The sequence below is a fragment of the Salvelinus namaycush genome, chromosome 11 (assembly GCF_016432855.1).
Source record: "Salvelinus namaycush isolate Seneca chromosome 11, SaNama_1.0, whole genome shotgun sequence".
Taxonomy (NCBI): domain Eukaryota; kingdom Metazoa; phylum Chordata; class Actinopteri; order Salmoniformes; family Salmonidae; genus Salvelinus; species Salvelinus namaycush.
Genome location: NC_052317.1, coordinates 27,620,389 through 27,640,195, shown reverse-complemented (window position 1 = coordinate 27,640,195; position 19,807 = coordinate 27,620,389). Strand labels below are relative to the sequence as shown.

The 19,807-nt window shown below is 41.8% G+C and overlaps 1 protein-coding gene across 2 annotated transcripts in view; it reads right to left on the bottom strand.

The window, feature by feature from the left end:
* Positions 1 to 78: 78 nt before the first annotated feature.
* LOC120055958 (ankyrin repeat domain-containing protein 13C-like) overlaps positions 79 to 19,807 on the bottom strand; it is a 36,459-nt gene continuing 16,730 nt past the window's right edge. For both annotated transcript variants that reach the window (XM_039004034.1, XM_039004035.1), the window contains 8 exons: positions 8,999 to 9,065; positions 8,719 to 8,863; positions 8,281 to 8,412; positions 5,383 to 5,544; positions 5,158 to 5,237; positions 4,871 to 4,969; positions 4,457 to 4,557; positions 79 to 1,681 (listed from right to left, as the gene is read on the bottom strand). In XM_039004034.1, the coding sequence (XP_038859962.1) occupies positions 1,551 to 1,681; positions 4,457 to 4,557; positions 4,871 to 4,969; positions 5,158 to 5,237; positions 5,383 to 5,544; positions 8,281 to 8,412; positions 8,719 to 8,863; positions 8,999 to 9,065 (917 nt within the window). In that variant the 3' untranslated portion in view covers positions 79 to 1,550. The remainder of the gene's footprint in view (positions 1,682 to 4,456; positions 4,558 to 4,870; positions 4,970 to 5,157; positions 5,238 to 5,382; positions 5,545 to 8,280; positions 8,413 to 8,718; positions 8,864 to 8,998; positions 9,066 to 19,807) is intronic.

Sequence of the window (19,807 nt, the reverse complement as noted above, 5' to 3'; positions counted from 1 at the left end):
ATTGCAGGAAACTAGCTTTAAAACTGTCAAATGTTCTTTCTGCCCCATGGCAAACAATGGAACACTGCAGTGCAGAGACATGATGCTGGTGATTTATTTAAAGGAATGGGAAATTGGAAAAGCTGCAATACATTTTTAAATACCAGTAGGCTCAAGCCAGATACACATTCTTATGACCCAAACTGTTACCTACTGCTGGTCATATCTCATTTCAAAAACCATATGGATTTTACAGGTTGATAGTCAAACTGTATAAGCTGTCACTAAAATGTAATGTAGAGTCTGTAGTACACTCAAGGAAATAATCTAGTGGTAAAAGCACCTAAATGCATTTGACCAAAGGGTTTTAAGTGTGGTTACAATATTTATACGGTAGAAGTTGGTCTTCCTGAATAATTCGAAAGGATAGCGAGATGGCAGCAGGTATAACAAGTGTGTAGGAAATATACACTCAAAAGGACATAAGTAATCCAATTGGGTCAACATAGCATGCAATTAAATATACTTAATGTCAGTGCAGTATCAAACTAGAACAGCTTTCCTGAAACCCCATCTGGGTTCTCACACACACACACCTTTAAAGTACAGTACAACAGTCCTCTCTCAAACACAAAACACATTAAGGGCTGGATTCAATCCATATCACGGAAGATCTGCATTAAAATGTAAAGGTAATTTCCGATTGAGCCAACACAGTGTTTACCGTGAATGCAGTCTCTGCGACCACAGGAAAATTGGCTATAATTGTCAATCGCACTATAAAGCGGATCTTCAGCGCTACGGATTGAATAGAGCCCCAAATTCACACAATCACTTGAAACAGACGGTGATAGCCAGGAGGTAAGATAGATGAGCTAACCTGAAAATACAGGTGTTTGGATCCTGAGTGAGCGAGCGAGCAAAAGGCTTGGGTATTGATTTGTGTAAGAATGCTGTTTAAACCAGCAGGTTTAAAAATAACATTCTTATGTACTGGAAATGTATTGCTACACAGTGTTGCCCCTTTTGACTAGGCCTATATAATCTACATAATTTAAATATGAAAGTTATGCTCAGTTCAGTTATGACGTCTCTATTTTTCAAACACTTAAGTTTATAAGAAAAGGGTAGTCTCCAATGGGCAGACGCTAGATGCAGTGAGTGCTAAGCCTGGAAAAGTGCACATTGAAGATGTCACAGTCAACTCCATAACTTTTCAGAGCAGTGATCATGTAGTAGGTTAATGAAGTTGTTAAGCAGATGACATCAAATATTTTTGGGGGACCTTGTGCTGTTATTGCTACACATATGAACATGGTTGTGGTGCAATGCGAGTCCTGTTTGCATTGGTTTGCTATGAGGAAATATCTACAAATTGAACACTCAGGGCCAAGAGATAATTCCCTTTTTTCCATCAGAACACACAGACATCAAACAATAAGATGGCACATTCTAATTTTGTCTCAACTTAAGTTGGTTATTTTCCTTTAAAAAAAGTAGGTAGGTAGAGGCTGTTTGTCAGTTTCCGAGCGGGTGGGACGGGGGCACATCTGGTTACTATGACAACCAGGTCAGAGGTCAGGGAAGCGACTGGGGTCCTCCTTGTAGTCTGCTGGGATGGAGAAGATGGACTCCTCAAAGTCATCGTAGCGAAACTCTTGGAAGGTGACCGTCGCTGTGATAGTGGGGAACACAGGGATGTCTGGAACACAAAAATAGGAGAGGTTGTTTCCAGCGTTTAATATGTCAGTTTCTTCATAATTTAACAATATTTAATTTTACAGTGCATTCGGAAAGTATTCAGACCCCTTGACTTTTTCCACATTTTGTTACGTTACAGCCTTTCCTACAATGGATTTTTTTTTTTTAAATTGTCCTCATCAATCGACACACAATACCCTATAATGATAAAGCAAAAACAGATTCACAGAAATGTTAGCAAATTTGTTCAAAATTAAAAACTGAAATATCACATTTACATAAGTGTTCAGACCTTTTACTCAGTACTTTGTTAAAGCACCTTTGGCTGCAATTACAGCCTTGAGTATTCTTGGGTGTGACGCTACAAGCCTGGCACACCTGTATTTGGGGAGTTCCTCCAATTCTTCTCTGCAGATCTTCTCAGGCTCTGAACAGGTTGGATGGGGAGCGTCGCTGAACAGCTATTTTAACGTTTCTCCAGAGATGTTCGATCGGGTTCAAGTCCCGGCTCTGGCCGGGCCACTCAAGGACATTCAAAGACTTGTCCCGAAGCCACTCCTGCGTTGTCTTGGCTGTGTGAACCTTTACCCCAGTCTGACGTCCTAAGCACTTTGAGGCAGGTTTTAATCAAGGATCTCTCTGTACTTTGCTCCGTTTATCTTTCCCTCGATCCTGACTTGTCTCGCAGTCCCTGCCGATGAAAAACATCCCCACAGCGTGCTGCCACCACCATGCTTCACCTTAGGAATGGTGCCAGGTTTCCTCCAGACGTGATACTTGGCATTCAGGCCAAAGGGTTCAATCTTGGTTTCATTAGACCAAAGAATCTTGGTCTCATGGTCAGAGTCCTTTAGGTGCCTTTTGGCAAACTCTATGCGGGCTGTCATGTGCCTTTTACTGAGGAGTGGCTTCCGTCTGGCCACTCTGCCGTAAAGGCCTGATTGGTGGAGTGCTGCAGAGATGGTTGTCCTTCTGGAAGGTTCTCCCATCTCCACAGAGGAACTCAGGAGTTGTCAGAGTGATCAAAGGGTTCTTGGTCACCTCCCTGACCAAGGCCCTTCTCTCCTGATTGCTCAGTTTGGCCGGGCGGCCAGCTGAAGGAAGAGTCTTGTAAGAATCAAGTTGTAGAAACATCTCAAGGATGATCAATGGAAACAGGACGCACCTGAGCTCAATTTCAAGTCTCATAACAAAGGGTCTGAATACTAATGTAAATAAAGGTTAAAAAAATATATTTTATACATTTTAGAATTAAGGCAGACTAACTAAATGAAGCGCAGAGATATATACACACACATGAAACCTTAAATTAACAAAATGTGGAAAAAGTCAAGGGGTCTGAATACTTTCCAAATGCAATATATACTGAACCAAAATATAAACGCAACATGAAACAATTTCTAAGATTTTTCTGAGTTAGAGATCATATAAGGAAATCAGTCAATTGAAATAAAGTCATTAGGCCCTAATTGATGGATTTCACATGACTGGGACTACAGATATGCATCTTTTGGTCACAGGTACTTGAAAAAAAAGGTAGGGGCGTGGATCAGAAAGCCAGTCAGTATCTGTTGTGACCACCATTTGCTTCATGCAGCTCGACATCTCCTTCGCATAGCATGGATCAGGCTGTTGACTGTGCTCTGTGGAATGTTGTCCCACTCCTCTTCAATGGCTGTGTGAAGTTGCTGAATATTGTCGGGTACTGGAACATGCTGTAGTACATGTCGATCCAGAGCATGCCAAAAAATGTGCAATGGGTGACATGTCTGGTGAGTAGGCAGGCCTTGGAAGAACTGGGACATTTTCAGCTTCCAGGAATTGTGTACAGATCCTTGCGACATGGGCCTGTGCATTATCATGCTGAACAATGAGGTGATGGCGGCGGGTGAATGGCACGACCATGGGCCTCAGGATCTCATCACAGTATCTCTGTGCATTCAAATCGGCATCCATAAAATGCAATTGTGTTCATTGTCCGTAGCTTATGCCTGTCCATACCATAACCCCACCGCCACCATGGGGCACTCTGTTCACAACGTTGACATCAGCAATCGCTCTCCCACACAACACCATACACTCTGCGGTTGTGAGGACGGTTGGACGTACTGCCAAATTCTCCAAAACGATGTTGGGAAAGGGGAATACCTAGTCAGTTTTACAACTGAATGCCTTCAACTGAAATGTGTCTTCCGCATTTAACCCAACTCCTCTGAATCAGAGAGGTGCGGAGGGCTGCCTTAATCGACATCCACGTCTTCGGCGCCCGGGGAACAGTGGGCTCAGGGGCAGAACGGCAGATTTTTACCTTGTCATCTTGGGGATTCGATCCAGCAACCTTTCGGTTACTGGCCCAACGCTCTAACCGCTAGGCTACCTGTCGCCCTGGAGGTGGTTTACGCTAGAGAAATTAACATGAAATTATCTGGCAGCAGCTCTGGTGGACATTATTGCAGGCAACATGTTGTTGTGTGACAAAACTGCACATTTTAGAGTGGCCTTTTACTGTCCCCAGCACAAGGTGTACCTGTGTAATGATCATGTTGTTTAATCAGTTTCTTGATATGCCACACCTGTCAGGTGGATGGATTATCTTGCCAAAGGAGAAATGCTCACTAACAGGGATGTAAACAAATTTGTAACCAAAATTTGTGAGAAATACACTTTTTGTGCTTATGAAAAATTTCAGGGATATTATATTTTAGCTCATGAAACATGGGACCAACACTTTATATGTTGCATTTATATTTTAGTTCAGTGTTCAATAGATTCATACCAAGCTTGACTGGAAACCCAGGAGGAAGCTTCATTTGAACAAATTCTCTTAGTTTGTTGAAATGTTTGAATGGGGCTATGACCTCCAACACATTCAGTAACCTGGAAGAGGACAGAAAAAAGGGTCAGTGCCAAACACTTATTTTGAATTGATGTATGCATTATTCTAACAGTACATTACTAGCCTAGATCCTATTCAATCAAACTTAAAATGTACCTAAAATCATGAGGCCTTCCAAAAGAATTTGCGAGACAAGAACTTTTCTGAATAGGCGATCTGCATCCGCCTAATATACATTTAATCAGAACCTGTGTGCACAATAACGATAAATACATGGACGTTTCCAAATGCACTACAGTCAGTGGTGAGACTGATGAGAGACTACTAGCCAATAAGAGGAGGGATTCTACTCACGACTCAATGCCCAGAGGGAAGTCCTGGCTCATGGCTACGGTCGCTTTGAAGTTCTTCTTGCTCTCCTTACACACAAGCTCTCTCCCAAGATGAGGTGCCCTGGGGATGAACACACACACAAACACGCTAAGTCAGCACCATTGGCGTATACGTTTGGAGGTTTAATAGTAAGCCACTGCTAGTAACGATCTTCAATGAAATAACTCAATAATAAACATTGGCTTGATATTAATCTGGACAGTAGTGTCATCTGTGACCTTTCTTAAAAGGAATAAAGCAGGGCTTACTTTCCGTGCTCTGCAGAAATGTACTCCTCCCAGGAGATAGTGTTGGGGTCTGGAGCCGTGAGGGACAGCCTTCTCTGAGGCTGAGGGAAAGACAGAGGAAGATCACCACATGTAGGCTTTCCTTTATGCATCATAACCACATATCCATATTATGTGCACCAAAACCACACCCACTACTGAAGAAGACCCAAAGCCTCCCTCCCTCCATCCAAGTCCCTCCCTCACCTCATAGTTCTGCTCCACCAGGTTCCCTCCTTTGCTCAGGCTCTCCATGATGGCCTTGTTCCTCAAGACGTCCTCCTCACTCAGATGCTCCCGCCGTTTCCTGGACTCCAGCACCAGGCCGTTCACAGAGTAGAAGTCAGCCAGGAAGTTACCAACTCTCTCCTGCAGGGACAGACACAAGCCAGATGCATAATAAACACTGGTGGCTGCATTATTAATGACACCCTATTACCTATACAGTACATACAGTGATCACTGTTTTACAGCCTGTGTTCATAATGGCTGCTCAATGAAACGACCTCTCCTGATTTGTCATAGACGCTTGCTAAAAAACTTTAATGAGCAACCCTTCCTTCATGAACTGGCCTCTGTTAAATGGTATGGAATCAGTTTGCTCCCCTCTGTCGAAGAAGCTTGGACTTTTAAACAAATGTTTTCAGTGGTATTGTTAACAAACACGCCCCTATAAAGAAAATGAGAATTAAAAACAGGTTCAGCCCCTGGTTCGACCGTGATCTTACAGAGTTACTCCACCTCAAGAATTGCAGTTGGCGAAAGGCTCGGCACACGCATAGTCAGGCTGACTGGCTCTCGTTCAGGCAAATGAGAAATAAGTGCACTCAGGCTATCCGGAAGAGCAGAGCAGTTCTCTCTCTGTGGGTCTAACCCCAAGAAGTTCTGGAAACCGGTTAAAGATCTGGAGAATAAACTCTCCTCCTCACAGCTGGCCATTAATGTTGATGATGGGGTTGTTACTGACAAGAAGCACATAGCTGAGCTCTTCAATAAGTCAGGATTCCTATTTGACTCAGCCATGCCTCCTTGCCCGTCCAATGTTTCCTCATCTCCCACCCCTTCTAATGCAACTAGCCCCGATGCTCCTCCCTCCTTTTCCCATGCCCTGCTACACAGTTTCTCCCTGCAAGCGGTCACTGAGTCCGAGGTGCTAAAGGAGCTCCTTAAACTTGACCCCAAATAACCATCTGGGTCAGATTGTTTAGACCCTTTCTTCTTTAAGGTTACTGTCCCTATCATCGCCAAGCCTATCTCTGACCTTTTTAACCTGTCTCTCCTCTCTGGGGAGGTTCCCATTGCTTGGAAGGCAGCCACGGTTCATCCTGTATTTAAAGGGGCAGATCAAGCTGATATGGGCCTATTTCTATTTTGCCCTGTTCATCAAAAGTGTTGGAAAAATCAACTGACTGGCTTTCTTGATGTCTATAGTATTCTCCCTGATATGCAATCTGGTTTCCACTCAGGTTATGGATGTGTCACTGCAACCTTAAAGGTCCTCAATGATGTCACCATTGCCCTTGATTCTAAACAATATTGTGCTGCTATTTTTATTGACTTGGCCAAAGATTTTTATACGGTAGACCATTCCATTCTTGTGGGATGGCTAAGGAGTATTGGTGTCTCTGAGGGGTCTTTGGCCTGGTTTGCGAACTACCTCTCTCAAAGAGTGCAGTGCATAAAGTCAGAACATCTGCTGTCTCAGCCACTGCCTGTCACCAAGGGAGTAACCCAAAGCTCAATCCTAGGCCCCACGCTCTTCTCAATTGACATCAACAACATAGCTCAGGCAATAGAAAGCGCTCTCATCCATTTATATGCAGATGATACAGTCTTATACTCAGCTGGCCCCTCCCTGGATTTTGTGTTAAATGCTCTATAACAAAGCTTTTAGTGTCCAACAAGCTTTCTCTGCCCTTAACCTTGTTCTGAACACCTCCAAAACAAAGGTAATGTGGTTTGGTAAGAAGAATGGCCCTCTCCCTACAGGTGTGATTACTACCTCAGAGTTTAGAGCTTGAGGTAGTCGCCTCATACAAGTTACCGGGAGTATGGCTAGAGAGTACACTGTCCTTCTCTCAGCACATATCAAAGCTGCAGGCTAAAGTTAAATCTAGACTTGGTTTCCTCTATCGTAATCGCTCTTCTTTCACCCCAGCTGCCAAACTAACCCTGATTCAGATGACCCTCCTACCCATGCTAGATTACGGAGACATCATTTATAGATCGGCAGGTAAGGGTGCTCTCGAGCGGCTAGACGTTCTTTACCATTCGGGCCATCAGATTTGCCACCAATGCTCCTTATAGGACACATCACTGGTTGATGCTTATTTATAAAACCCTCTTATGCCTCACTCCCCCCTATCTGAGATATCTACTGCAGCCCTCATCCTCCACATACAAAACCCGTTCTGCCAGTCACATTCTGTTAAAGGTCCCCAAAGCACACACATCCCCGGGTCGCTCGTCTTTTCAGTTCGCTGCAGCTAGCGACTGGAACGAGCTGCAACAAACACTCAAACTGGACAGTTTTATCTCAATCTCTTTATTCAAAGACTCAATCATGGACACTCTTACTGACAGTTGTGGCTGATTTGCGTGATGTATTGTTGTCTCTACCTTCTTGCCCTTTGTGCTGTTGTCTGTGCCCAATAATGTTTGTACCATGTTATGTGCTGTTACCATGTGCTGCTGCCATGTGGTGTTGCTACCATGTTGTTGTCATGTTGTGCTGCTACCATGCTGCCTTGCTATGTTGTTGTCTTAGGTCTGTCTTTATGTAGTGTTGTGTTGTCTCTCTTGTCGTGATGTGTGTTATGTCCTATATTTCTATTTTATTTTACATTTTTAATCCCAGCTCCCGTCCCCGCAGGAGGCCTTTTGCCTTTTGGTAGGCCGTCATTGTAAATAAGAATTTGTTCTTAACTGACTTGCCTAGTTAAATAAAGGTTAAATAAATATAAATAAAACACAGCTTATGATCAGAGACCAATTGTATTATTTCCTCTATATTCCAGTGACCCCTGCACCCCTCCCCACATTCTGCTGTGTTTCAACAAAATAAATTGCCTATTGAACAGGACCGGAACCGGGAGGGGTGCTTACCGTCTTGTCCTGCCTGAAGAGCCAGCCGATCTGACTGCGGGAGAAGGTGATAGATTTGGTGGACAGGGTGGCAGAATAGACATCACTGCTCATCAGGATGTCCACCTCCTCCTCAGTCTCCATCTCAGACTCCTGCAGGGACACATCAGGCAGTCATCATAATCATCATCATAATGACATCACAGAATTCAATAGGTCCCATTATCTTTAAAGGGGACATGGTGAAAAGAGAACTTCCACACACATAAGATTCCAGAAGAAAAAAAAGATGATCCATTGTAACAATAACTGATCTTTCAATCAATCAACCTTTGCCAGGGCAATAGAAACATTCGTGTAAGGTTGGGTGGCTTGGAGAACATGGTGCCAGACCATATAGATCACATTCATGTGAGGTTGGGTGGTTTGGAGGACATGGTACCAAACCATATAGATCACCTCGTGGTGTATCCGCTGGTACACCTTCTGCTCATTGTCCAAGACATAGAAGGACTTGGAGGGCGGAGCATCTCCGTTAAAGATGAAGCTGAGGTCTCCTCTCTGACACTTCATATCTGAGAAGTCTATCAAAGTTGTGTCCAGTCTGTCAAAGGAGAAAGAGAGAGAAGGAGAAAAAGTGTAATGGGTTAACTCTGGGAGATGAGTGGTTGCACACGCCAGCTATAATCCTCACAACTTGTAGCTGGCGTCTGTGTCAAACGTGTATGTGATGCCTTACCTGATGTTGATCCCCTGCTTGTAGATCTTGCAGTTATCAGATGGCAAAATACGGGAGAGCAAGGGCACTATGAGACACGAGAAATAAAATGTAATGATCAACAGTAGTTAACGGATAAGATTCATTAAGATAAACTGCAGAGATAATATGTGGTATCATTATGTGGTATATAAATGAACATGGCCGTGACTAGACAATGCTTGGTCTTTAAAGGGATAGTTATCTACTTCCCCAGAGTCAGATGAACTCGTGGATACAATTGTTATGTCTCTGTATCCAGTATGATGAAGTAAGAGGTAGTTTCACCAGCCAATGCTAACTAGCTAAGGGCAAAGATGAAGTCTTCAGGTACAGCTAGACTTCGTCGTTGCACTAGGCCAGTGGTTCCCAAACTGTGGGGCCCGCCCCGAAGGGTCAGCAGTGGGGGTCAGCCCCCCCTCAATTTTTTTATTTTCTTTTTTAAAGGAACTCAGTCTGGCTTTAAACTTACTTCTGAAAGTTGTAATAGTAGAAAGTACGAGGAGCAATTTCGAAACTGGTTAGTGCATCGTCAGTTCCTTGTCACGTTAGTCATTGCATACCTTGTCAGAAATGTCCAGATCAACTAGCCCATGTCAGCTACTGATTTTATATTTCGTTTTTATTAGCCCATATACAGTTGAAGTCGGAAGATTACATACACGTAGCCAAATACATTTTAACTCAGTTTTCTACAATTCCTGACATTTAATCCTAGTAAAAATTCCTTGTCTTAGGTCAGTTAGGATCACCACTTTATTTTAAGAATGTGAAATGTCAGAATAATAGTAGAGAATTATTTATTTCAGCTTTTATTTCTTCCATCATATTCCCAGTGGGTCAGAAGTTTACATACACTCAATTAGTATTTGATATCATTGCCTTTAAATTGTTTAACTTTTTGGGAAGTTTTGGGTAGCCTTCCACAAGCTTCCCACAATAAGTTGGGTGAATTTTGTCCCATTCCTCTTGACACAGCTGGTGTAACTAACTCAGGTTTATAGGCCTCCTTGCTCGCACATGCTTTTTCAGTTCCGCCCACAAATTTTCTATAGGATTGATGTCAGGGCTTTGTAATGGCTACTCCAATACCTTGACTTTGTTGTCCTTAAGCCATTTTGCTACAACTTTGGAAGTATGCTTGGGGTTATTGTCCATTTGGAAGACCATTTGCGACCAAGCTTTAACTTCCTGATTGAAGTCTTGAGATGTTGCTTCAATATATCCACATCATTTTCCTACCTCATGATGCCATCTATTTTGTGAAGTGCACCAGTCCCTCCTGCAACAAAGCACCCCCACAACTTGATGCTGCCACCCCCGTGCTTCATGGTTGGGATGGTGTCCTTCGGCTTGGAAGCCTCCCCCTTTTTCCTCCAAACATAATGATGGTCATTACAGTTCTATTTTTGTTTCATTAGACATCTCTCCAAAAAGTACGATCTTTGTCCCCATGTGCAGTTGCAAACCGTAGTCTGGCTTTTTTATGGCGGTTTTGGAGCAGTGGCTTCTTCCTTGCTGAGTGTTCTTTCAGGTTATGTTGATATAGGACTCGTTTTACTGTGGATATAGATACTTTGTACCTGTTCCCTCCAGCATCTTCACAAGGTCCTTTGCTGTTATTCTGGGATTGATTTGCACTTTTCACACCAAAGTACGTTCATCTCTAGGAGACAGAATGCGTCTCCTTCATGAGCGGTATGACTGCTACGTGGCCCCATGGTGTTTATACTTGCGTACTATTGTTTGTACAGATGAACGTGGTACCTTCAGGCATTTGGAAATTGCTCCCAAGGATGAACCAGACTTGTTGAGGTCTACAATTTTTTTCTGAGGTCTTGGCTGATTTCTTTTGATTTTCCCATGATGTCAAGCAAAGAGGCACTGAGTTTGACAGTAGGCCTTGAAATACATCCACATGTACACCTCCAATTGACTCAAATTATGTCAATCAGGGCCTCCCGGGTGGCGCAGTGGTCTAAGGCACTGTATCGCAGTGCTAGCTGTGCCACCAGAAACTCTGGGTTCGAGCCCAGGCTCTGTCGCAGCCGGCCGCGACCGGGAGGTCCGTGGGGCGAAGCACAATTGGCCTAGCGTCGTCCGGGTTAGGGAGGGTTTGGCCAGTAGGGATATCCTTGTCTCATCGCGCACTAGCGACTCCTGTGGCGGGCCGGGCGCAGTGCACGCTGACCAGGTCGCTAGGTGTACGGTGTTTCCTCCGACACATTGGTGCGGCTGGCTTCCGGGTTGGATGGGCGCTGTGTTAAGAAGCAGTGCGGCTTGGTTGGGTTGTGTTTCGGAGGACGCATGGCTCTCAACTTTCGTCTCTCCCGAGCCCGTACGGGAGTTGTAGCGATGAGACAAGACAGTAACTACTAACAATTGGATACCACGAAATTGGGGAGAAAAAGGGGGTAAAAAATGTTTTATATAAAAAATTATGTCAATCAGAAGCTTCTAAAGCAGTGGTTCTTAACCTTGTTGGAGGTACTGAACCCCACCAGTTTCATATGCGCATTCACCGAACCCTTCTTAATTGGAAAAATAAAATATGATTTTTTCAAATTCAAAACATAGGTATATATTTTACTGGTGCACAAAATGAACCGTGCATCAACATCAACACCGTGTGTTCAAAGAACAAAATCATCAAAACATGATTTTCACACAAAAACATAATAATGAATATTTACTGCAAATCAGTGTGACTTCTGCTGTTGCCTTTCAGAGACCAGTTCAGAAATGCGCGGCTTCACCTTGGCAAGTGCCACTCTCATGTCATTTTCGCAACAAAGTCTGTTCCTTTTCTTCGTTTTTATGTCCAGCATCCTCGAAAAGGATTGCTCGCAAAGATATGTTGTAACAAACGGTATGAAAATCTCCAGAGCTTTTTAGCAATAACAGGGTACGTTACCATTTGTTGACACCAAAACGTTGAAAGCGTTGTTGTTCTGAAGAGTTGCTGTTGAACCTGGCTCTGGATTTCATCGAGGTATTCATCATTGACATCTGTTGTCTCAACACTAAACGTGAACGGCTGTCTCACCCATGCTGGATATGACTCTCTTGTAGGGAAGTATCCGTCGAGAGACTTTGCAAGCTCATCTAAGTGCGTGGCAATTGCTTGCTTCAGTTCCGCCGGTACAGAAATGTCTCCGATTCCAGATACATCTTCGATCTTACTTACACAGTTGTCCAGCAGGGGAAAGTTTGCGAAGTTATCGTTCTCTGTTCGTCGTTTCCATAACGGTAGCTTTTTTTGAAAAGCCTTCAGGTTTTCCTCCGCTTCGATGATGTTGACTCCACCGCCCTGCATCTTTTGATTGAGATGATTGAGAGCTGCAAAGATATCAGCCATGTACGCTAAAATGAGAATGAACTCAGAATTTTTTAAGCAATCTGCATGACAATGTTGGTGCTCTTGCAAAAACAGGGCTAATTCCACACGCACTGCAAAAACATGATTCAGCACCTGTCCCCGGGATAACCACCGAACGTTAGAATGGTACAGAAGTACCTCGAATTCAGAGCCCATTTCTTTACACAGCTCACTGAAGATGCGGTGCCTCAGAGCACTAGTTCGCACATAGTTCACGCATTCCACTACAATTTTTAATACTTCTGCCAGTTTTGGAGGCAAGGTTTTTGTTGCCAACGCATGCCTGTGCAGAATACAATGCGTAACAATGATGTGTGGTGCATCGGCTTTCACTAGCGCACCAAAACCAGACTTTCTTCCCAGCATGACTGGAGCTCCGTCCGAACAAACTGCAGAAACCATATCCCACGAAAGATTGTTGTCTTTGAAGAAGTCATCCACAAGTTTCTTCACATCGGCTGCCTTAGTTGTTGTTGTAAGAGGCTTACAAAATAAAAAATCTTCCTTTATCACGTCGTCTTTCACATAGCGCACGAATACAGCAAGCTGGCTTAGATTGGAAACGTCTGTGGTCTCGTCGAGTTGAAGGCTGAATTTTGCCTCTTTTCCCAGGATGATATTCGCCATCTTCAACACAGCTGGTTTTATGAGTGTTTCACCAATGGTGTGTGGTTTGCCCTGCTTTGCGATCAGGTAAGCAACTTCGTACGATGCTGTGAGGATCGGTTTGTTGATGGGTACAAAGCCGAGAACAGGCAGAGTAGCCTTTTCATCGAATCTGGCTCTCTTCACCTTGAATTCAGCGAGCGTTGTGTTCTTGTATTTTCCATCTCCATGCAGCTTAAGGAAGTGTTCTCTTAGTTTTGCCGGTGCTAGACTAGAATTGCTCAACTTGGCATTGCAAATCATGCAGTTAGGACGCTGACTCCCATCACGTTCCGTTATACATGTGAATCCATATTGTACATATTCGTCCGACCACTTTCTTTTTTTGCTCGACATAGTAAGTATGAAGGGATTAAAATATTAAGAAAGAAATCACAAGACGTACCATCACGACAGTCACAAGTCGACTACTGAGCGCACCAAATTCCCTGCAGCACAGATAGGCCAAGCGATGTAGCGTGATCACCTGCAGCCAATGACGGCCAAGCGGGGCGTGTCATCACGAATCATATGAGTCGGATGTGTGTCTTGACCTCCGCCGAACCCCTGAGACTGACTCACCGAACCCCTGGGGTTCGATCGAACCCAGGTTAAGAACCACTGTTCTAAAGCCATGACCTCATTTTCTGGAATTTTCCAAGCTGTTTAAAGGCACAGTCAACTTATGTATGTTAACTTCTGACCCACTGGAATTGTGATACAATGAATTATAAGTGAAATAATATGTCTGTAAACAATTGTTGTACTAATTACTTGTGACATGCACAAAGTAGATGTCCAAACCGACTTGCCAAAACTATAGTTTGTTAAGAAGAAATTTGTGGAGTGGTTGAAAAGCTAGTTTTAATGACTCCAACCTAAGTGTTGGTAAACTTCCGACTCAACTGTATATTGTTGTAATTCTTTTGTCACTGAAATATTACATGAATACACATTAGACAAGCCAATGCTGGAAGTGGGGCCCCGAGTGAAAAAGTTTGGAAACCCTGTGCTAATCTAGCGCTAACGCCAGTTAGCATTGGCTCGCAAAACTACCTCAAACTTATTTTTGTAGCAACACACAGAAGCATCCAGGGTCAATACCATTCAAGACCCCTCCCACAGTCCCCCCACAAGAAGAAAAATATTAAATACAATTAATTCCATTCCCCACCCCCAAGAACCCCCCAATGCACCAACAACCAAGAGAATGAACTAAAGAGAAAAAAGAAAAAGACAGAAGAAAACAGCAAACATCAATGCAAAAAAAAAAGGGGGGGGGAAAGTTAAACAAAGGACATCAAGGACAACTAAAATCATAACAGCAATGCCAACTGTATATATTTGTTGTATGTCTGTCACTATTACATGTGTGTGTCAACTATGCTGTGATGGTTAACGTACAATTTCAATCCATCTAATCGAATAGAATCTACAGATTGCGAGTTGAAGAGAAATACTTTTACTAACAGTATTAGTAATTGACTGACCCGGTCTCTCCAGATCTCCGAACAGTACTATTTCGAGGGTCAATTTTAGATCAATGCTATGCATTTTCAGCAATTCCTGAACCTGAGACCAGAAACAGGCTACCTGGGGGCAATACCAAAATAAATGGTCTATTGATTCTGTATCCTCACAACAAAATCTGCAGAACTTCGATGATTTTATGCCCCAAATTTTCAACATTTTGTTGGTGGCAAGAATTCTATATAATAATTTTAGCTGAAAAGCACGGTCTTGAATCTTGCGTTGTTTTATATATCAACTCATACATGGAATCGGTACATCAAAAATCTCTTCCCAACTATGTTGCAATCTGTACGGCACAGTTGTCAACATCCTGGTCCTCAAATGAAACTGTTATACTTTCCTATTTATGCTACTTTTATTTCTCTGTCAGTTTTGATCCTTTATATTGGGCAGACAGACCAGTTCCCTACCTCCTCCCGCTGCCACCTGCCTCCTCCATTTTTGGGGTAATGCTGTAATCAATTGGTTGTACTCTTGGAACGAGCAGACCTTCCCGTACAATTCTGATAACTCCACGAAGGACATAACTCTACCATTCCAATTTACAATATTGTTTAAGAACAAAATACCCTTTTCAAACATCTTTCCCATAAATACAGGTATTTTATCAACCAGCACATTCGAGTTCAGCCATAATATTTGTTGTAATCTTTTCAGGGGGATGAAATTTTAATTGTAGCCAGCTCTGCAATGCTTGTTTGAAAGAGAGAGATAATCTTTTCAAAGTATCATTTTCAATTAATCGAAAATGAGACATGGCAATCTGCACAAAGGCAAAAAGGTCATTTTTAAACAACGGATGAGCTTTTCTTAGTAATCTACTTGAGAACCATTTAGGGTTCAAGTAAAACTTTTGAATAAGCAAAGCTTTTAGAGAGAGGTTTAGTGCTTTTATATTAATAATCTCAACCCACCCAATTCATATTCATTATATAGATAGGCATGTATTTTTGCATCACAACATTGAAGTGTAAGGGGCCTCCAGTTTTTTAGATAGATGGCAAATATAAAGACCCAGTCTGAGTCTTGTTTTAATAATAGTGAAATCAGACCTTCCTGCTGAGTACCTGACAGACTACCATTTACATAGGACTAGTTAAAACAATCTAACAATGGAGCTTTAAGTATATCAAAAAAGGCTTGATATACCTTTATCGGTATGCCATCAAGCCCTGGGGTTTTTCCAGATTGAAAGGATTTAATAGCCTCAAAAAGTTCTTCCTCTGAAATTTGGCCTTCGCACTGATTTTTCTGTACATTTGTTAATTTTCCATTTTTTATATTATTTGGAAAGAATTCCTTAACGTAATCTTCATTCAGTGGGAGAGGATTAGACGGAAAAGAGAACATCTGCTAAAATAATTCGTTTCCTCTTATAAAATATAATTCGGGGGAATCATAGATGACTCGTCTAAAGGTAAAGAGATTCTGCAAAGTCTTTTTGTTAGTGTTCCTGTATTGGAGATTCAGGAAGAATTTTGTGCATTTTTCTCCATATTCCATCCAGTTTGCTTTATTTTTGTAATAGATTACATTAGAACGTTCTTGAATAAGTTACTCAAGTTCTTCTTGTTTATCCTCTAACTTATTTTGTATCTCTGTAGTATCGTTTTTATTAGTTAATGGATTTCCCTTGTTAGTCTTGTCTCTTTAGCCAGAAACTGCTTTTTTATTATTGATGAATATTGAATTGAACGACCTCTGAAGGTACATTTAAAGGTATCCCAAACAATAAGGGGATTTGCTGAACCTATATTATACTGGAAAAATTCAGTTATAAATTATTTTGTCTTGGTTAAAAATAAGTTGTTCTCCAGTAAACTTGGATTAAATTTCCAATATCCCCGTCCACGTGGAAACACTAAGTTATGTGAATGCCAATTAGATGATGATCCCATCGCATTCTGTCTCTTATTAAAACTTTTTTGACCTTTGATGCAAGAGAGAAATAGACAAGAAAGTAGTCAAGACGACTAGCTTGATTAAGTCTCCTCCATGTATATCTCACTAGGTCTGGGTTTTTTAGTCTCCAAATATCCACTATTTCTAATGTGTCCATAATATTTGTGATTTCCTTAAGGGTACGGTGATGATAGTTTGTAGAGTTTTACGGTCCATTGAGGTACTTAACACTGTGTTATAGTCTCCTACCATAATGATTTGATAATTTGTTGCCTGTAACTTCAATAAATTGGTATAAATGTTTTCAAAGAAGTATAGATCATCCTGATTTGGACCATATAGGTTAATCAAAAGGATCCACCTTCCTTGCGAATCATTCCTGACTATTTGCACATTCAGATTGATATTTTTGTTAATTAATATCATCACGCCTTTTGAGTTCCTTTCTCCATGACAGAAAACTATTTCACCACCCCATTCCCTTTTCCACGCAACTAAGGATGTAGAGTGAGTTTCCTGTAAACAGTATGTTATATTCCTTTTCTTTCAGCCATGTAAAGACAGATCTTTTTTTATAATCTGCTAAACCGTTACCTACCCACCTACCTCATCCCCATATTGTTTTTATTTACTTTTCTGCTCTTTTGCACACCAGTATCTCTACTTGCACATCATCATCTGCTCATTTATCACTCCAGTGTTAATCTGCTAAATTGTAATTACTTCGCTACTATGGCCTATTTATTGCCTTACCTCCTCACGCCATTTGCACACACTGTATATAGACTTTCTTTTTTTCTATTGTGTTATTGACTGTACGCTTGTTTATTCCATGTGTAACCCTGTGTTGTTGTTTGTGTCGTACTGCTTTGCTTTATCTTGGCCAGGTCTCAGTTGTAAATGAGAACTTGTTCTCAACTAGCCTACCTGGTTAAATAAAGGTGAAATAAAAAAATAATAACTGGCTATACTTATTTCACCCCTTACCATAACTAGATACTATTCTCAGTCTAAACTGACCATAATTAGTGCTTGTAAAGTTACTGCCATCAGAGGTATTATGACGGTCAAAATTAGAGGCAAGGGATGTCAAATGTCTGATATTTAGAATTCAAGAAATAGGTTCTAGCAATATTTGTTTTATTCCCTTGCCTGTTTGCCTGTGAGTCAATGCCACAGATGTTAGAAATGTGTTAGTAAATTGAGACAAGACATTATGTGTGTAGTAAATCTGAGTAGGTTGATGTGATATTGGATGTGATTTAGTGAGAGTGTGTACGATGTCTGTATAAGAGTAAGACTATAATGTGTGATGTCCAAATAAATAATAACTCTTAATATTCATGATGATAATTGTAATCCATATCGTATCACCGTCATAGTTGCATCATTGAAAAACACATCCCACCATTTCCATAGCAAATGACGTTTCACATGATCATGAAAGAGACCTTGCATTACTCTAGAGACGGCTTCACTACAGTACAAATGTATTCCGTACAATATGTTATTATTCCCCAATGCCCCTACTCTGATATCTTTCCCTTGCTTGTTGTAAACATATATAAACGTATAGACAAATACATAAAAAAAGAGACAAAAAATAAACACATTCAATTATAAAACAGTTCTCGACAATAGAGAGAGAGGGAGAGAAGAAAAGAGAGAAAGCGAGAGAAGACAATGAGATCAGGTGTGTGTGTAAGTCTGTATGTGTTAGCGAGCATGTAATTGAGTATGTGTGTGTTCATATCCACTTCATATTTTTCAGATATTTTTACAGTTCCCATACTTTCTTTTTTTCGTAACCTGAATACACATTAGACATGGCAAAATGTATAGAATTACATGAAAATTTGCTTTAAAACGGCAAAATTGTTCTTTGCACCCCATGACAAATGTGTAGAATGGCAGGAAATAAGCTTTAAACCTGCAAAATTCTCTCAACTAACAAGAGGGGTGTGAACAGTTTGTGTCATGAACAGTGCTTGTGCCCATAGAAATATACGTGGAGCGTGCGGAGGGCGCGGGATATTCCCCAATGCTGGAAGGGGGGCCACGAATTAAAAAGTTTGGGAACCCCTGTGCTAAGCTAGTGTCAGTTAGCATTGGCTCGCAAAACTACCTCTAACTTCTTTTTAAAACATTTTTTTTATTGACTATCCAAAACATACAATATACTTGCAGTGAAGCCGCTCAACAACTTCATCATACCAGTCATCCAACAGACTCCCATTCATACCGACACACAGAAGCATCCAGGTTCAATGCCCTGCTCAAGGGCACGTTGACAGATCTCCCACCAGGCCAAAAAACGTGAACCCGAACCCTCCAAAGTTCCCCAATAGCTGTCCCTCAACAATTCGAGACCCCTCCTCAGTCCAACCCCCAAGAAGCATTGGCTCGCAAAACTACCTCTAACTTCTTTCATATTGCATGCAGAGACATAAAAAAACTAAATCCCGAACAATCTCTTTAACTTCTTTGGGAAAGGGGGGCAGTATTGAGTAGCTTGGATGAATAAGGTGCCCAGAGTAAACTGCTTGTTACCCAGGCCCAGAAGCTATGATATGCGTATAAGTAGTAGATTTGGATAGAAAAAACTCTAAAGTTTCCAAAACTGTTAAAATAATTTCTGTGAGTATAACAGAACTCATATGGCAGGCGAAAACCTGAGACAAATCCAACCAGGAAGTGGGAAATCTGAGGTTTGTAGTTTCATTTAAGTGATTGCCTATCCAATATGCTGTGTCTATGGGGCCAGATTTCACTTCCCAAGGCTTCCAGCAGATGTCAACAGTCCTTAGAAAGTTGTTTGAGGCTTCTATTGTGGAAGGGGGTCGAAAAAGAGCTGCTTCAACAAGTGGACTAAGCTGTGGCCAATGAGTTGTTTACTGCGCGGTCACGCGGGCGCGCCGTTCCTTCTTTTTCCTCTGTAATGAATACGCTATTGTCCGGTTGAAATATTATTGAAGATGTATTATAAAAAGACCCTAAGGATTGTAAACATCGTTTGACATGTTTCTACAAACTGTAATGGAACTCTTTTGACTTTGTCTGGATTTTGCGCTCGCGCATTGTGCCTTTGGAATAGTGAACTAAACACACGAACAAAGCGGAGGTATTTGGACATAAATATGGACGTAATCGAACAAAACAAACATTTCTTGTGGAAGTGGGAGTCCTGGGAGTGCATTCCGACGAAGATCAGCAAAGGTAAGTGAAGATTTATAATGCTATTTCTGACTTTTGTTGACTCCACAACTTGGCGGGTAACTGTATGGCTTGCTTTTGTGGCTGAACGCTGTGCTCAGATTATTGAATATTGTGCT